At 50.0% G+C, this 18,312-nt stretch overlaps 1 protein-coding gene across 1 annotated transcript in view; it reads left to right on the plus strand.

The window, feature by feature from the left end:
* Nucleotides 1–18,312, plus strand: part of LOC144756224 (complement C4-like) — a 1,111,910-nt gene that overhangs the window by 395,241 nt on the left and 698,357 nt on the right. Inside the window, exon 12 of the mRNA XM_078645841.1 lies at nucleotides 17,005–17,193. Coding sequence (XP_078501967.1) covers nucleotides 17,005–17,193 — 189 coding nt within the window. The remainder of the gene's footprint in view (nucleotides 1–17,004; nucleotides 17,194–18,312) is intronic.

The following is an 18,312-nucleotide window of genomic DNA, read 5'->3' on the forward strand; positions in this document are numbered from 1 at the left end:
AGGCATCAGAAGAAAACAACTCAGCACTGGTGGCATCAGAGTCATCCTCCGCCAGTCCCTCCATACACAGCGTCCTCCAGGCAAGCAAATCATCTTGCAACTTGTCGTCCTTGCGGGTGCGCTGCATATGAGTCTCCTCCGCCAAGGCCCATTCTCTCGCGTCCCTCAGCCACATGGGAATCTCAGGCGCCCTCTGACCCATCCAAGTGATAGCCACTCGTCTCCTCGCCAAAACTAGTAGGAGTTGCAGGAACTTATATGATAGTCCCTTTTTTTTGGGTCTGGGCACCAACGCAAGGAGACATTGGAGTGGGTCCAGCAGAAGCTGAAGATGCGTAGCCTGAACAACGTACCTCACAACCTTGCGCCAAAAATCCTGAACAAGAGGACACTCCCACGCCAAATGCAGGAAGCCCGCCCTCCCCATTCCACATCTAGGACAATTGTGGCGTCTATCCGCCGATATACGATGGAGGGAGACCGGTGTCATATATGTGCGGTGGACAAAATTAAAGTGTATAAGTTTAAAACGAGCATTACAGGAGACCTTATGGGTCAATAGTCCAATCCGCTTTCTCTGTGCAGGCTCCAAATCCACCCCTAGGTCTGCCTCCCATGCCACCCAGGCCGGGGCCAACGGGGGAGTCGAATCCCGGCGCATAGCGGAGTAGAGGAGGGAAATCAGGCGTTTACCTCTCCCACAGGACATGATGACGTCGAGAGTATTGGTGAGCGGAGGCGCCTCCGGGAATTGGGGCCACGTTATCCTGGCCACCTCTTGAAGGCTACCGTAGTGGAGGTATTGTCCCTCACGTAGTCCAAAGGACTCCATGGCACCCTCAAAGGACACAAAGGAGTCGTTCGGGTAGAGGTCTGCGAGAGTCGCACAACCACCAGATCGCCACTCCCAAAAGGACATGTTTTCCTCCAAGCGGAGTATCGGGGCCAGGAACCAAACTGGGAGCTCTCTATGGAACGGTGCTCGTAGCAGTACCTTTTCAACAAAGCGCTGCCAAATACTAGTATGACGCACCACGAAAGGTAAAGTGTTGTCGGCTCCGCGACCTTGCATCAGGGCCTCTTGGAGGGCCTTATCAGTCGCCACACCAGCCAGCAGTGCCAGTTTCCAATTCTCTCCTTCAGCGAACCATCTGGCGGCCGGAAGAAGCTGCGCCGCGTAATAGTAGAGGTCAAACCTCGGGGCTTCGAGGCCACCTTCATCCCAACATCTCATCACTGTGCGCAGGGCGACTCTGCTGCGTCCACCCGCCCAAAGGAGGGAGGTGAGGAGAGAGTTCAATGTGCTGAACACTCGGGGAGGTAACGGACATAGGGAGTTCTGCAAGACATATAGGACCCTAGGGAGCATCACCATTTTGGCAATTGCCAATCGCCCTATGAGTGAAAGGGTGAGTGTGTTCCAAAAGGTAATAGATTTGCGGAGGGCTGTGAGTATCCTGTCGACGTTGTAAGTCAGCAGGGTCTCCGTAGATGTGGCCACCTGGATGCCCAAATACCGGAAAGCCGTGCGCTCGTACCGGAGTCCCAAAAGTTGAAGCTCCGCGTCTGGATCTGGGACAGTATTCGTCAGCGGGAAAACTAGGGATTTGGTAATATTTATACGCAACCCAGAGGCTGCGCCAAATTGGTCCAAGAGTCGCAGCAGTGCGGGGAGGGCCTCAGCCGGGTGGTCAAATAGAAAAGTGCATCATCCGCATAGAGGGAGACCACATTGGTAGTATCACGCACCACAATTCCCCAAGCCTGTAGGTCAGTGTGGGCGGAAACGGCAAGGGGCTCAATCGCAAGAGCAAATAGGAGAGGGGAGAGAGGGCAGCCCTGTCGGGTGCCTCTCCCCAGTGACCACTCTGCCGAGTGGAACGATCCCAATCGTACCCTGGCTCGGGGTGCCTTGTAGAGCGCCCGGATCCAGTCTCGAAATAGAGGTCCGAACCCCATTTTCTGGAGCACCTGCATCAGATATCCCCAGTGCACCGTATCAAAGGCCTTAGCCAAATCAATTGAGACCAACACGTGAGGACCCTCCCGTCCCTGCACCTCGTGCAGTATATGATTGAGACGACGCAAATTCATCGCCGTGTTACGACCCGGGATGAATCCACACTGGTCAGGGTGGACTAGGCGGGTCATGAGTGGGGCAAGGCGCGTGGCCAATAATTTAGTAAGGATTTTCGCATCCGTATTTAGCAACGTGATAGGACGATATGCCGCGGGATCAGTGTTGTCACCGCCAGGCTTCAGGATCATGCACACTTCTCCTTGATTCATGGTAGGCGGAAGGGTGCCAGCGTGCAGAGCCTCAATATAGACCTGAAGAGGAGGGGGGCCAGGACATTCCCAAAGGACTGATAGAACTCAGCCGGATACCCATCACCCCCAGGGGTCTTAGAGCAGGGGAGGGCAGCGATCGCCGCAGTAATCTCACCTAGTGTCAGACTCGCGTCAAGTTCCTTCACCGCAGCCTCCGGCAACGTCTGGAGTCGGAGGCCCTCAAGATACGACTGACTGACATCCTCCGATATCAATGGGTCAGCCTCGTAGACAGTCTGCAAATGGTCACGAAGAACCTCAAGAACATCAGTCTCAGAGTGGACTATAATGCCAGTGGAGTTCCGTAGGGCTACAATCCTCTCAGGTGCGAACTCTCGCCGCAGTATCCAGGCCAACAAGTGGCCGGACTTATCCCCCTCGCGATGGAGACGTTGCCTGTATTGGCCCAGCGTAAATTTGTCAAGTCGTGTAAGTATGTCATGGATCGATACCAAGGCCTCCCTCTCCGTCCGATGATCCAGGTCTTCCGGATCAGCACAAGACTGGGCGCGTTGAAGCGCCAGCTCCGCATCCTGTAATTCAGACAATTGTTTCCGGACCCCATAGGAGAGGCCCATACATGCGCCACGCACCACCGCCTTTAATGCCTCCCACTTGGTGGAGTAGGGTAAGTCATCCCCCCCAGTTGAGGTCCAAATAACCCGACAGTGACTCCGCTACATGCTCCCTGCCACTGGATCCTGTAGCAAGTCAACCGGCAACCTCCACGTTCGCGGACGCGCGGCACGATCAGGCCACTTTGCCATACACGTCACCGGGGCGTGATCCGACAGGTATCGAGCCTGATGAGTAACCGACAAGGTAAGGGAGGTGGTGAGGTTTGCCGCAAGTATGCGGTCTAGTCTGCTATGCGTACCGTGGGTCGGAGTGTAGCACGTATAGATCTTCTGGGTGGGGTGGCAAGTACACCACATGTCGCGCGCCCCTAGATTGTGCATCACTTCCCGCAGGCGCTCCGTCATACGGGGCTTGGTGCCCGCTCTGGGTGGATGACGGTCCAGCTCATGGTTCAGTATGCAATTGAAATCCCCAAACCAGAGGAGGGGCGCATCCAAACTCGGAGCCAAAAGATCCTGAATCTGAGAGAAGAAGGTCGGGTCATCAGTGTTCGGGGCATACGTGTTAAGGAGCAGGAATTCCTTGTCGTCCAGCCTAAGCCTTGCTAATAAATACCTGCCTTCCACATCCGCGTCGATATATTGTACAGCACAGGGAATCCCCGGGGCCACCCAAATAAGGACCCCCCTGGCGTATGTAGAGAAGGAGGAATGAAAGATCTGGCCTCTCCATTTCCTAGACAATCGCTGTGCGCCATCATCGTCTAGATGTGTCTCCTGCAAGCAGGCAACCGAGACCCCATGACGTTTAAGAAAGGTGAGGACTCTGTGTCTCTTGGTGCAGGTGCCCAGGCCACGCACATTTCACATTAAAAACTTGAAACCCATGGCCAATGAGTACGCCCAAACGAGCCATAGCGTAGGTGCAACGCGAACCGGGCCCCCCCGGCCCCCACTGCGTGTAAATCTGGAGGTGTAGCCCAGAAATTGAGCCCCCCACAAGTCTGAATCAGTGTGTACATGATGCCAATGCAACTTTTGTCATGAACCCCACCCCACCCCCCAACATCCCCAAAACACAAAACTTTTGCAAAATCCCCCCTCCCACCCCCACCCACGAGCAATAGGATAGCAACACAGAAAAACGCCACCCCGCCCTTCCCCCGCCAGTGCCAGGACGTGCACAGCCACCCCATACAGCCCAAACAACCCACACTCACACACACCAAGTCAACCCCCGCCACCGTCCCTCCCAGCTCCCCGAAAGACCCAACAAACCCAAGAAAGAAATACCCGGGCATGTCCCCTCAATTCTGCCAGCAGTGTGGGTATGACAACACTCAGAACAATGGTCGGGCCCCCACACCCCTCCCCCACTCCCCAGAACACCAGGATGCCAGTCATTCAGCATGGCCCATCAGCCAGGAAAGCCCCAGCAACAAGCATGGGGAGCGGTAACCCAGCACAATGTCAGCAGATGGCACCCAATCAGAGGACATCCGTACAGATAGGTACTGTAAGGGCAAAGCAAATGAGCATGAGAGGCAAGAACAATGGAAAGGGAAAAGTTATTCCAACCTCGGTTCAGTTAGGGCCGTCTCCGGGACCACCGGAGCCTCAGAGTCAGTTCCCAGGGACATTTCTTGCAAGGTGTCCGGTACCAAGATATCGCCAGGAGCAGGGGCCTCGGACGACCCCGAACCCGCTCTCATTGGCGAGGATTCCATATGGATAGCTTCATCCGCCCCCATCGTGGGTCGAGATTCAGGAGAACCCCGGGACCTAGATCGGCGTCCTCTCCTACCACGACGTCTCCTCTGCGGTCTGGTCCCCCAAGTCTCACGCGGGCCACCTCGTTCACCCGGGGGCAAATCATCTCCTCTGATCTCAAGCCATTCCCACACCTCCGCTGACGTCTCAAAGAAGTGCGCGCGGCCTTGAGACAGTACTTTAAGTTTGGCAGGATATAAAAGCATATATTGAAGCTGCATTTCACGTAGCTTTTGTTTAACCCCCAAGTAGGATTTTCTCTGTTCCTGCACTTGTTGGTATAGTCAGGATAGATCGATACTCGACTGTTCTCAATCATGAGGGACTCCGATTCCCTTGCAGCTTTAAGGATGCAATCACGATCTTTGTAATTAAGGATCTTGGCGATGAGGTCGTGGAGGGGGCACGAGGGCCCTATGTGCTCGCTCCACTACGAAGACGCTGGACAATCCAGTCGGACACAGGTGTGCGCGGATCCATGTTTCCAGGAAGTGTTCAGGGTTCCCCGCCTCCAGCCGCTCCGGAACCCCCAGGACCCTGATGTTACTCCGACGCGCCCTCCCTTCCGCGTCCTCGGCACGTCGTTCCAATGCACGGGTAGTAGAGGTAAGTTGGGCAAGCGATTTCTGTAAAGATGCAACCTCTCCCTGCAACTGAGTGATGTTGCCCTCCGCGTCCGACACCTTATCTGCCACTTTGCGAAGGTCTGTCCGCAGCAAGTTGACATCTATAGAGACCGTCTCTATCTGGCGCTCCAGGGCAGAGTGGGATCCCTGAATGGCCTTAAGGATTTCAGCCCTGGATGGCTCCGCAGCCCCCTCTCCGCCATCCTCTGCCCCCGACTGGCGTGTGATCCTCTGCGCTGGGAGGCGCGGGGTAGTATACTGTACGATTGTGTTCGGTTGGGAGGCCTTCGAGGAACGGCCTGAGCGGGCCGCCATGCCGACGATTGCAGCGCCATGCGGCGCGTTCCAAGGCGTCTATCCTTGGCCCCAGCGGCTCGGGAGGAACCTCTCAACTAAGTCCGGGACAAGTGCTAGAAGGCACGAAATCACAGCCGGGCTCACAGGCAACGCGGTGCAGGTAGCTCCTAAGAGAGAGCAGGTGTTCCAGCAAGCAGGGCAGGACGAAGACAACTCGGTCGCGCCCCCTCACAACATCGGTAGTACAGAGGAGTCCAGGGTCCGGCACCGCCTCGAGGGAGCAAGGATCAGGACAGGCGGCAGTGCGGTCACATTCGCTCCCTAACTTCACAATTACCCCCACCTCCAGTCAGCAGCCGGGAGTCAGCAAGCCGCAGGAATCGCCCCCCCCCCCCCCCCCCCGAAGGGGTCCACAGTCGCAGGCCAGGCCGAGGGATAGGTGCACTCCGCCACAGTACTCCACCGCCTCACCTAGGTACAGTCAAAATGGTGATCGTGTGGGGGAGGGGGCGAGGGACCACCGCAGTCGCAGGATCGCCAGTGTTCGTGCCCCCCCGAAGGTAGTATGGTGAGTGAAGCTGGAATCGAAACAGGGGGGGCCGAGGGAAGCAGGTGCCCAGTCGCTGCGGATCGCCGTATGAGGAGCAGGCCAGGTCGGGCACCCGGTCAAGCGGGACCCCCACTCCAACCGGAGTCACCGATAAGGCTCAGGGCAGCAGTACTCACGCCCTCCGCCGCCGATTGCAGGCTCTCTGGCGGTGCTCCGGGCAATCTCTGGCTGCAGGAGCGTCTGGGGTGGAGCTCCGCCCCGGGAGCGCAGCCAAAATGGACGGCGCCTCCACTTCGTCGTCGCTATCAGTCCGGTCCCCGAGGTGCAAAGCCGCTACTTCCCGCCGCCTCAGTCCGCCTCCTGGGGACTCGGATAGGACGCCGGGCCGGTCAGGGGCCCGGCCAACCCGACAGCGTCCGGTGGATCGCCCGCAGTCCGGCGTCGCCGTACAGGCCCAGTCCGCGGCGTCTCGTGATGCGGCACGCCGGCGCCACCCCCGGCAGAGTCTTTGCCTCCGACCACGAAGGATTCCGGGACCGCGTCTCTGGTGCAATGGCCTCAGTCGGGTCAGGGCGGGTTCCGACACAGGTCACATATAGCGGGACAGCCCAGGCAGGAGTTTATCACAGGATTTCGCTGGTCTTCAGGACGGAGCTGGAGGAGCTCACGTCCTGTCGGCCATGCTGCTTGGCCACGCCCCCCCATACATCCCTACTTAGCATCTTTCCCAGGCAAGAGAAAAAGGTGTCAGCAGTGAAGACTTCCTCAGAAGTACATTCACTTTGCAAAGGAAAGTAGCCAAAGCTACAGAGCTCGTTCTAAGATGCTCCTTCTAACTTCCCCTCTAGTCCTCTTCTGCTCCCCCCTCGGGGTCCTGCCCCTAAATCAAAATCCCCAAAACAGTAGACACGCCCTGAATACATCCCCTTAGGTAGGTCTTCCCACTAGAATTTTCCATCGAAACTCTGACTTCATCCAAGAACCGTTGAGTCGACCTTGAGTTCCAGACACCATCTTCGCTTAAAGTATCGCATCAGCATTACAGGATCCTCCCTCAGTGTCAGTCCCAACCATCCTAACTCTTGAAACAAAAGGGTTATTCTGCCTAACGAGACATGTGTCCTTGCACCTGCAGCTGGAAACTTGTAAACAACGTAACCTTGCACGCTTACAGATCCCATTGTTTTATTCTATTTACGAAAAAGAGCCTTCCCAAGGAAAAACACATTTCAGGCTTACCAATTCAGACAATATAAGAAATCACAAACAGGCCTCTTCTTATACTTATATGCAATTAGGCCTTTACACATTTAAACACTCGTATCTAAAGGTACAATATGAGCATTTACATTTAGAAATGATTAATGCATTACTCTCTATGACATGATTAAGCAAATCTACACGTGCAACTTTAATATGGTGCACGTTTCATCCTAATGCATCACTTTATAAGTGAACTAATACATTTTGCATTACCTAAGGCACATTCTCGATTAAACACTACATTAGTCTTTAAAATGACATGGATATATTCCTAAGCACTCCTAATATATGCAATTTTAATACTGCAATTCGAATAACCACACGTTAATATAATCCTCTAAATATGCGGGTGCTGTCTACCCATGATTATGATGCACCCCTACAATTTTCAGAATAACATGGCGCTCTATCATTCCCATAGAGTGGTCCTGATGCAAGGAATACAGGAAGCTGAAGATGCTCAAGGATGCTGTAGTCGAGGCTTCAGTTGACTGGAGTCTTTCTGGGACCACCCCTCAGTTCATGAACATAGTGGGGCAACTTTGACCCCAGAGTGTGATGTCCCTCGAAGTCCACATGGAGTCTAATGCTGAACCAGTTGCCACTGGTCTACCGATCTCCAGCTACGATGATACAAGCTGTGCCCTTTTTCTGGTGATAGCTTGCCACCTCGGCTACCAAACTGGACTTTGTAGACTCTCTCAAGTCCAGCTGACTCGGGTGCAATTTCTGAGCATCACGCGATCTTAGCTACTAGGCAGACTTCCTCAAGCTTTTGTGGTTCTGGTGCTACATTAGGAACTCAGCTAACTGACTCTTGGAATTACCTTTTCTGTCTGGTGCTCAGGAATGACTTTTCCTCGAGCCAGGCACCATAGGCACAGTCCTGTCTTTGCTAGTCTAAGGAGCAGCAGGTGTAGTCCAATATTTGGTGTAGCCTCTCTTTGCCGACTCCAAGATCAGCAGGGCAGTTCTTCTTCAGTCCTCTTTCCAGTACAGACTTGATCTGAGGCAAGGAGGCCAGGGGTGTCACTCTTTTGCCCAGAAAGTGCCCTCAGTGAAGACAGTGGTTATTAGCCAATGGGATACTTGGGTCTCTCCCGCCAGCTGACACCTTTCTATGAGGTGTAGGATCCAGCAATGGCAGATGGCAGAACCTCTCTCTTGGATTGTGGAGCTTGGTAGCCCACCTCTGTGGTGTGGCTACCTCTTGGCTACACATCCATGGGAAAACAGGTCTGACCAGTATTTTTCTCTTGCTGTCACTGACCCTTCCGTCTGCCTAAACAAAGGAGGAGTCCTCTTGATGTGTGCTTGCCATTTGCCCTTCAAAGTCAGCTGTACCTTTGAAGCTCGCCTTTTGGGTCCACTCTTCTAGCAGCACGCTCTTTGTAGGCTTTCTTGGGAGTCGTTTACACTTCTCCCCAGGAGGCTGTCCTGAGGACAGGCCTGAGTGTAGAATCATGAACGGGCACTGGAAACCCTTGGGCAACAAAGGGGCAACTTATTAACATTGCACTTTGCCCACTAGTAATATTAAATTTGATTTAACATTAAATGAGATTTAATATACTTAAAGTACCAACCTTAGTAGTCTGATTCAGAAGTTAGCGCTGATGGGACTAATAGCCTTTCAACAGCAAAAATAACACTGTGGGGTTTTTACTGTTGGAACCTTCAAACAAGAAACTAGAGGTCCACACCTTTACAAGAGGCAACTTGCCTTTGGGGCTCAGTTAGCCTGCTGTAAGGGTGACTTACAAATATTTAACTGGGAGGCTTGGGCTTTGCCCTCTCTTGAAATGGCAAAGTTGACTTAGCAGTTGAAAACTGCTCTACAAGCCTGCAGTGGCACGCTGGGAGTAAGGTTTTGTCAGACTCATGGTGGCACAAGTAGTGATGCAGTTCATAAGGGAATCTTTAACGTACAGGGCCTAGGTACCCCAGGTACCTTAAACTAGGGACTTACAAGTAAATTAAGCTGTGCTAATTGGGTATAGGTCCATTAAACATACCTTTCCAAAGGGTCAGTTCACAGGCAATGAGTTCTGATTAGCAGGGTTCAAGGCATTTCACAGTCGTTACACCAGAGACTAGTAGTCAAAATAAAGGAAAAATGTGAAGGTGAAGGTGCAAAAACACCAGTTTCCTAACAACCGGCAAGGTCCTTCTCTGGTGCTCCTTATACTTTTCCAACAGACACCAGTTTGTTCTCATGGGCACTTTCGCAACCCAAAAGATCCCTATCAACTAAGAAGTCCCCCATTAATCCATACTGTTCCCTGCCATCTTCCACCTCTACATGGAGCAGCTTGATGCTCTGCTCACAGAAAAAACATGAAGATTCACCATTTGTAAATCTCCTCTGCTTCAGACATTCAGTGCCTCAAACTCTGCCAGCACAGCATACAGACCTCTATGTCCAACACCTACCTGAACCTCATCTCAACCAAGGCAGAGGGCATGTTATTTGCTGAGAACAATACACTTGTGTAGGAGGCTGACTTAGTATATGGTGCACACTTATTTAAGTGATGCACCTTGCTCTAATCCAGGAAACCCTTATGGTGATTTCAGTGGCCTTAGACAAACTTAGAAAGCTCTCTAAGTGGTAGCTGTGGAGAGCAGCCTTCAGGCTTATCTGTGGAGAGCAGCCTTCAGGCTTATCTAGGAGGAGTGTTAAGCAGTTTGTTTTCCCAGATCTGATCATATATTGCAGGTTAAATGAAAAGGAACCACACAGTGTGTATATATATAAAAATAGGTATTTATACAAAACACCCACTAACACATTGGTATATCTCCTATCCGGAGATATCACCCAAATACACAAAAATGCAACAATTGCAATACAGTAAGTAGCACAGAAATACAGAGGTCTCCAAGGCGAAACCAAACCATATATTTAAAAAGTAGAATGCGGACTGTTACCGAAGTCAGGATTGGGACCAGGAGACTCAGAAGAGCTGGGGACACAAGGAACCGCCCAATGTAAGTACCCCAGGAGTCTGTGTACAGAGTCGAAACACAGCCCATGCTCAATGCAAGTCAATGGGTAAGTCGCGGCAGCAGTTTTAGAAAAAGAGGACCCTTCCCAGTTTACCCTGAAGAAACCCAGTGGAAGACAGAAGATTGGAGAGTCACCCCACCAGTAGATATCCCAGGAACCAGGATACTTGCACCAGGGAAGCCGGGTGCATAGGTGCTAAATGACATCAGAAACTGCCTTAGACCACAATGGGGAAATTCAGGAAAGATGCCGCTGGAGAAGACTTTGAAAGTGTTCAGGTGGAATCCAAGGGTGGATGTGTGACGAGGAGAACCTGTAAGCAGAGGGGACAAAGTCTATGCCACCCGGAGGTGACCAGGGGGCATACAAGAGCAATGGCCACCGATGTTGGAAGCTTCAGGAGTGGTGACGTTGTCCTTATTGCTACAGCTATGGGGACCATGCAATGCCCAGGTGCGGTCCACGAGCTGTCCAGGAAGGATGTCAAGAACTAGGGGGTTTGTGTCCGGCGGGAGCACAGCAAGCCTTGGCAGCGGCAATTGGCATGGAAAGCGATGCAAGAGCAACATTGGGACCAGCAAGGTCTAAGGGACACACCACAAGCAGCAGAGTCAGAGCAGGCCCCAAGCAAGCAGGGGAGCCCACAGGAGCAAGAGGATCCACAGGCCAGAGGCACAGGAGTCGCAAGACGGATGACTTTTAGGATTTAGGTGCAATGACGTCAGATGTAAGGAAACTTATATCTGTCCTGAGAGGTGCAAGCTTCAACTCACACAGGCCACAATGGCAGGCCGGTAGCCTCAGTTTGAGTGGTGCCCCATGGATGGCACAATACATGCTGCAGCCCATGGGAGACCCCTGGTGTACCGATGCCCTGGGTGCCTCAGTACCATATATTAGGGACATACAACGGTGCACCAGTAGCCAATTGTGAAGGTACCAAAGTACTTACCAGTGTCTATTTAAGGAGAAAGCACAGTGACTAGTGTCCTGATTAGCAGGATCCCAGTCAGATTAGTTCAAAAACAGACTAACACTAAGCAAAAAGTGGGAGTAACCATGACAGCAGATCCCACTTTCCAACAACTTGAAACAGTACAAACCTGGCTCAATGACATGAAATTGACGGCTTTGAATCCCACCTTTAATTGAAAACCAGGTCACCTGGATTCAGCATGGACACCAGTCTCACCCTAAAGAAACACACTGTCAAAAAACTAAGGTGGTCTTGTAACAGTTCTCTCTTCTAAAAAAAAACTCATACTTTTTTTCAAGAACCAACTACAGGAACCCCTTATACTCTCTCACCAGGAAAGTGGTAACACCCTGCTGCATGAAATTACAGACTGGACACTGGCACCCCTTAAGGGCAGGGCTGGACTGTCTACCAGGCATTTTGGTGGGCTGGCAGGACTGGTTTCACCTTTGCTGGGAAACATTTTCTTACTGGGGTCCTGCCGCTATGTTCCAACTTAACAACAAATACAACTCGGCTTCGTCAGAATGTCAAGGCGGTCACACCCAGTTTCCCTGTTGAGCCGGATACCATGGCACCCCTGCACGCCCTCCTACAAGCTGACACCCGAGACATGTAGTCTCCATACTATATAAACATGCGCAGGCTGCTCCATCTCCCCCGCCACTAAGAGCGCGACGTGACTGGGACAGGGATCTAGACGCACTGCTGTCGGACGAGCAATGGGAAGAAAGCTGCTCGCATACCAACGCTGTGACAGGCAATGCATGTCCCAGACTGGTTCATTTTAAATTTTTACACCGACTCTACTATACCCCTGCCAAACTGTTCCGCTTTGGACTTCGGGACAATGACAGCTGTTTAAGATGCAGAAGCGATGGTGCAGACTTCATCCACCTGGCATGGATGTGCCCTGCTGTAGCAGCATATTGGGATGAGATATTTAAGGCCTTGTCTGACATGATCGGCGTGGACATTGTACCTTGTCCTAAGATTGCCCTACTGGGCCAGTCGAATCCAGCGATAAAAGCACATAGGAAATTTTTTGCGCTAGGCCTCCTATTAGCTAAACGCCATGTTGCGTGTCGATGGGGCCGGGTCGGGCGCCTAAATTCAAGATATAGTTGAACACGATGTCTACTTGGCAGGAGCAACTGCACACATATGCCGAACTTCTACCACAAAAGTCGCGTCCTAAAGACCTATGGGGTCCCCTCACTACATATCTTCTTCGTGAGCAGGGCGAGGATTTGTCAGAGGCGGGAAATAACAGAGAAACAAGCTAAGCTAACCAGTCCACTTTACCCTAGCCTGAACCAGGATCCCAGATAGTGAGGACTAGTAGAATCCCTCCCCCCCCTATGCATCATTCCACTTTAAGTCAGTCTGCATGATAGGCCCTGGGGCGGATAACTCGGGACACTGTGCTGTCCTTGATATTGCAGGAGACTAGAACACATACCATACCAGCAACAGCTACCCAGCTGATGGCTTGAGTGCCGTTCATCCCCATCACCAGATTGTTTACGCACTACACTAGAATGTCATATGTAGCACAGCATCCAAAGGACGTTATACACTGTTGTACTCACAGATCGGATCATAGACTACTCCCCTCTCCCCTCCCATGTCAGCCAGAAAGGTTCATTGGGTGCAGAGTGCCATTATCCCCGACGCGGGTCACTTTTCGACACAGACAGTCCCGCCCTGCAGCTCTGCACCTCAAGATACTTCACGCCACATACTAAGTATGGTGGGGAAATCATGGGAGGGAATAGTTTATGTTGTTTTTTTCAGTTCGTTATAAATGATAAAAGGAACCTCAAGTATATACTGTTTGAATATACCTTGCTAACTTACTTGCTAGATAATGCATCCTTAAACAGCTTACATCGACTTTACGTCGCGGCCGGCCCAACAGGGTTGTAGGCGACATGCTGTGTTAAATAACTGTTGCTTTACCTTGCTAGATGTAAATACACGCATGACTCTGTCAGAGATAGCTGCCGGCCTGCAGGCGCAGGTTGTAGGCATGAAGCTGTGTACTCTTTATTTTGCGACTAATAAAGGTTTAAAAAAAACACAAAAAAACCAAATACAACAAGTTTAAGCTATTAGCATTGTAAATAGCTATGCTTTTTATTTAAGTTTTGGGTTTAAAAACATAAATAAAAAGCATTGTCAGTTACAATACTAATAGCTTAAACTCTCGCAAATACAACACCTATTGCCTTGACACATTCTCGATGGGGAAGGGTGAACCGGAAACAACCTTTGGGGCACCAGGACTCCTATGACTTTACTGCGACTTGTCCGATCTCTGACAAACTAGACATAATCGATACATGGTGGCCAGGCCCTCATTTCGGGCAATTCTTGCACCAATAATTTTCTCTTTCAATGTGAATTGAAAAACCGGAACGTAAAAAAGAGTTACTAACGCCCCAGTGATGCCGAAAGATTCCTGACAGAAGGAAGTGAAGGTTCTGCAGTTTTAACTAGCAATACAGCATGGTGTATTTTGCTAAACCAAGTTGTGGTAAAAACCTTTCTGAATTCGTTGGATAAAGGTCCACTTTAATCTTAAATAAAACATGAAAAGGATATAAGGTAATACATTATTTTTCTTTATTTTTCAAACCCAGCCCTCAATTAAGGCTCATATGACTGACAAGTGTGAACAAAATACACCTGTGTCGATTGCTTGTATTCTCAGCTGAATAAAGCATCCCGAAGTAAAACCCATTGTTTTAATTCAGCCTCCATTGTTGACAAATTCGAGGGCATCACACTTTGGGGAAGTACCAAGCTCCCAAAATATCCCCAAGCTGGCACAGTTACATTCTCTCAGACCCTGGCGGCATGGAATATGTTACCAAGAGTCACCTGTCTGGCAGCGCAGAAACACAACTTCCGCAACTCGGTTGCGTCATTTCCTTACCCTGTTACTTTGAAGCCCCAAGTTGGGACTTCAGGCAGCGGGAAGAGGTAACGAAACAGGCATGCAAACATTACACACAGCCGCTTCTCGGAGCCCTGAACTTCTGCTAGTAAGTTCCCTCTGCAACACAGAGCCTCACAGCAACCCCCTCTTCTTAATATATATATATTTTTTACAGTGTATATAGTAATATATATAGTGTCACGTGGTGGTAGAGAACAATTGCGTGAACTTGCCAACAAGAGAATGGAACTCAGGCAACCCGTGGCAAGTGGTTGCCTCTAGGTGCTGTGCTGTGTTCTCCTTGACTATGGAGCCTCCGTGAAAGAGGCTCACTCACGTATGTAAAATCATAGTGTTCAGTGTCAAGACTTATTATCAGTCTGAGTGAAGTCAAAGTAAATTGTGGCTCTGCAAGCAACAAATATGTAGTCGCTGATATAAAGAAACAATAAAGTGAGTAAAAAGAAAAACAACAATTCTCACCAAATGGGGCGATTATGGGCATTTGAAATGAATTCCACAATTCGCCATCCAACTAAGGATGGGAAAAGTCTCAAATAAATCAATAAGGACAAGCAATGCAAAGGCTTGTGATTGCTATATTGTATAAATAAAGTAGCAGTGGGTAGCAGGATATTCACCCACAACGATCGCAAGGCTGAAAAGTTGATGGTTGAGTGAGGCGACAGGGTAGACAAGTAAGGGGGAGCGGCCGAGAGCAGGCAGCGTTTCCCTTGAAACGATTGCGAGGCTGAAAAGCCGATGGTTGAATGAGGCGACACGGTAGACTAGTAGGGGGAAGGTGGGAGAGGCCGAGAGCAGGCAGCGTTTCCCTTGCGGGAGCGTGCGACCATTTGGCGCCACCATATGGCACCGCGCGCTCCTGCAAGGAAATCGCCAAACGTGCACGTGTTGCCATTGGAAGCAATGCAACATGTGTGCGTTTTTGCCGGAAAAGCTCTGCCGATGGCTAAAGGTCTTCTTCCTAAGCAGCGCATGTAAGCTGTTTAGGCGAGACCTAAAAAATGAATAGTTTTAAAGCATGCTTAAAGCGTACTTTAAAACCGTTTGTTTTTTAATTGGCTATTTAGAACGAAACACTTGGTAGACAGTCTGCCCATGCTTAGGGCATCCCACAAGTTGCAGCATGTCTCTGCAGGTCCTAAAAAATGTGATCAAATCACCTCTATCCTGCTGAAACTCCATTGGCTCCCTTGCCATCCTGCATCATCTTCAAAACCAACTGCATCATTTACAAAGCAATCACAACCAGCACCCCTATTTATTCTGCAGAGAAGCTCACTATCTCTGGTGGTTCTCGGCACAGCCACGGCACCATCAGATGGTAGACTAAGATGTGTAAAAAAAGAAAAAAACAAGGCAGCAGGCCTTTTCTATCTCTACACCCAGGACCTCTTTAATGGGCACTGTATCACAATGCAATAACCGTCCACAACCCAGCTTTCTCTACTACCACTTGTTGACTTCATGGTTGCCTTTGACCCTGTACAGCGCTCCCCTGCCTTTTGGCTAGGAATTACCACATACATGCATGCATACAAACATACATACATACATGCAAAGACTGCAAATATGCTGCGAAACACTTATATGGATGAGGTACAGGTCTATGACTGGGATCTGATTTTGAGACCCTGGGGGGCTTTTCTTTCAAGAAATTCATAGTGATGGAGCAAATGATCCACAGGGTATCATGATGACCCCACTAGAGACACAGGGGGCAGGGGCATGTAGAAAGAAAAGAGCTGAAAGAAGAAGTGATGGGTGCAAGGTCAGTCTAAGCAAGCCTAGAAAAGTGATGAGAACAGTAGCTGTGTAAGAGATTGGGAAAGCAGCAGGTAGCAGTTATGTGGAGAAGGAAAGTTTAGTGATAGTATAGCGGGGAGCAGAGCAGGGCAGGGAAATGGCACAGTGAAAGAAGACGGGTGTCTAAATAAAAGGGTTACAAAGTGAGTGCTAAATAGCAATCAAGGTGATGCCCTGATGTATTCAAACCACTTACCATAACAGAGTGTGCAGGGGTTGGATGCTGTAAGTGAAAATATGTGGGGGGTTTTGTGTGATTGCTTTGTGTGTGATGAAGCATGGTGAACTGGTGCGCATTCTTGGAACCAGCTGCTTCAACAGCAGGCCTGCCTTACCTCTCCTAACCTGAACCTTCCAGTGGAATGTCCAAACGGGTCTTTTTGGTGTTGTTTATGTATTAATCTCTATCACCATAGCTTAGTTACCTCTTCTCTGGTTTTGTCTATCTCTCTCTCGCTCTTTCGCTCTCTCATCCGCCCCACCGTGAAGTGCAAGAAATGTGTTTACCATCATGTAGAATATGGGGTCCAACAATTGGCAAGTCAATCACTCACTTGCTTGCTTACTCATTCAGCTGCTTGCTCACTCACTCAAACTCGGTCACTCTCTTGCTCACTCTATACTGACTCACTGGCTCAATCACACACACACACACTCATATTTACTCACTTGATCACTCTGATCTCTAGATGGACAGGCTTGATGAACCACAACGCTTTCTACTGATGTCACTCAGTAGGCCATGGGTCCCCTCTGCCTCTGTGAGACCACACTGAACTATGACCTTCTTTTTTTATATTGTTTTTCCCTCCACCCCCCATCCTCTCTTTAGGCAACCGTCGGTGAGGGGGAAAACTCAGAAACCAGCAGGGTGACTGTCAGTGCCTACCAATCTTCAAGCCAGAGTTACCTCTACATCTCGGCACGTGGAAGCATTGCGGTGAAGCCTGGCGAACTGGCATCCTTTAACCTGAAGCCTGTTACTGCTAAGCCTGAAGTGATCAACTTCCTGTATTACATGGTGGGTCTACACCTGGGCGCATCACGATGCTATAATCATTTCCCCCTGGAGGCAGTTGAGGACAGTAATAAAGCACACAGATGTTTTGCAGAAGGTGACTGGGGCTATGCCTTAAATGGGACTAGAGAAAGAAAATTAAGACAGACATCAGAACATGATAGACTTAAGGAGCTTCTAAAATCTCTTCTGTATCCACAGGCGGGCAAATTGCAAAGCCTTTAGCAGCATATTGAGTCTGTGCATTGGGGGTGGAGGTTAACAAGGGCTATATTTCTGTTTAGTGTGGCTCAGTTGCCATATGGTCTAACAATGTCTGGGTATCACTTCCACTGTGGACCTATTGGGATAAAATAACTGTGCCAAAGTAACTGCAGGCACACCTGCTGACCTTCCTTGTCCTGCAGCAACAGCACTGACATGGAGTAATAATATTAAAAGATTCCCAGAGATCAGGCACTCAGGAAAGGAATAGATATGCAGATGTCATTGAACCAGGATGAGCAGGAAATAAGCACAGGCAGAAGTTAATAACGTGCAAGGCAGGGATGGAAACAAAACCAGGACAGGACTGGAATCTGAAGACCCAAGATGAGTCGCAGAATCCGAAGAGTGAAACCCAACAAATAATATAGACGTCAAAGTAGGGAGCAGAGGTGCAGGTCTGCAAGGTAATCGGGGAGCCAAAGAGGGGTTGGAGGCATGTGTTTGATGCACAGGTGGAAGGTACACACGCCAATCAAAGCATGTATGCAAACATCCAGTGAGTAGGGGCAGAGTTCTGAAATTGGTCTAAAGACCAAGAACTGAAGCAGGAATGTGCTGTTGTGAAATATCTTGTGTAACTTGCTGCTAAAGGTGGGTAAGGGAAAGGAAAGATCATCTTCTCCAATGGGCGATAATATACTGCGACTGTGCCTTGTGAAGGGCTCTTGAAGGCACCATTATGTCTTTCTGTCGTTGCGGATGAGCAGAACAGGGCTCGTATGAAGAAATGGATCTGCAGCTCAGTCTGTGATGATAATCTGTTTCAAAAAGTGAGATCTAGAAAATATCACGAAAAAGTACAAATCGTACATAGAAATCTATCAAAAATATTCAACTTCTATTCCTAAAATAACT

Source organism: Lissotriton helveticus, chromosome 5_1, assembly GCF_964261635.1.
Source record: "Lissotriton helveticus chromosome 5_1, aLisHel1.1, whole genome shotgun sequence".
Taxonomy (NCBI): domain Eukaryota; kingdom Metazoa; phylum Chordata; class Amphibia; order Caudata; family Salamandridae; genus Lissotriton; species Lissotriton helveticus.